At 64.1% G+C, this 1,044-nt stretch overlaps 1 protein-coding gene across 1 annotated transcript in view; it reads right to left on the minus strand.

The window, feature by feature from the left end:
• NR0B2 (nuclear receptor subfamily 0, group B, member 2) overlaps positions 1–1,044 on the minus strand; it is a 7,493-nt gene that overhangs the window by 3,788 nt on the left and 2,661 nt on the right. The window contains exons 2-3 of the mRNA XM_009334672.1: positions 536–1,037; positions 7–77 (exon numbers count right to left, since the gene is read on the minus strand). Of these exons, the coding sequence (XP_009332947.1) occupies positions 7–77; positions 536–1,037 (573 nt within the window). The remainder of the gene's footprint in view (positions 1–6; positions 78–535; positions 1,038–1,044) is intronic.

Consider the following 1,044-nt stretch of genomic DNA (forward strand, 5'->3'; position numbering starts at 1 on the left):
CAGGACCTCCTGCAGCGCTCTCTGGGCTTCCCGCTGGAGGCTCTCGATGTACAGGGACGCCCTCAGCCCGGGGACGTCTGCCGAGGGAGAAGAGGAAAAGCCGGTGATGAGGGAGGCTGGAAATCAGCCCCAGGTTTCTCCCATTCCCCCCCCTTCCCCATTTCTCGGAAGGGATCTCCGGGGCTGCGCTAACGAGATGTACGCAGCGCTACCGAGACGCGGCTATTTCAGGGCTGCGGTTTTGAGGGAGCGAAAGGAGTTAACTGGGCAAACTCAACGCTTTACAAATTAAATCCCGGGGCCCTTTATTGTCCGCAGGGCAGGCAGAGGTCTCTGGCTTTCACCGCTCCGTGTGACGTCCCTCCTCCCCGCTTCCCGGGGCATTCTGTAACGATCGGTGTGGAGGATAAGGTAACCAGCCCTCCCCGCTCTCACGCCTGCCGGCGCTCTTGAACGTCTACAAGCCGAGAGGCGCCAACGTCTGCGGGACATGCTCTCCCGCCGGCAGGCAGAGCCGCGAGGGCCGGGCACTCACCGGGATTGAAGAGAAGGGCTCCCTTCAGGTAGGCGTATTCCTTGGGGCTCAGGTCCAGGCTCCAAAGGGTGTTCAGGCAGCACTGCAGGCGCTGCACGGCGGCCAGCGTGGGCTGCGTCCGCTCGGGCTCCCGATGTTTGCTTTGGCCGTCGAGGAGGATCTTCTTGAGCATGCTGGGGGCCGGGGTCTCCATCACCTCGAAGGTCACCATCTCCTGGACCAGCCCCAGGAGGAAGAGGGGAACCCAGCAGCTGTCCAGCAGCAGGAGCTGATCCTCTCGCGGCAGCAGGTGGAAGGAAGGGAGGTTTTTCATGAAGCTGATGGTTTTTACCAGCACGTTGGAGGCCGCCCGGCAGGTGACGTGGGGTGTGCGGAGGCAGACGGTCCGGCGCTGGTGGCAGAGGCAGCGCTGGTGGGCCGGGCTGCGGCCGCCCCGGCCGTGGGTGAGGTTCTGGCTGAGGAGGGTGTAGAGGATGGCGGGGCGCTTGTCTTCGCTGTGGCACTGGGCA

The sequence above is a fragment of the Pygoscelis adeliae genome, unplaced genomic scaffold (genome assembly GCF_000699105.1).
Source record: "Pygoscelis adeliae isolate BGI_AS28 unplaced genomic scaffold, ASM69910v1 Scaffold422, whole genome shotgun sequence".
Taxonomy (NCBI): domain Eukaryota; kingdom Metazoa; phylum Chordata; class Aves; order Sphenisciformes; family Spheniscidae; genus Pygoscelis; species Pygoscelis adeliae.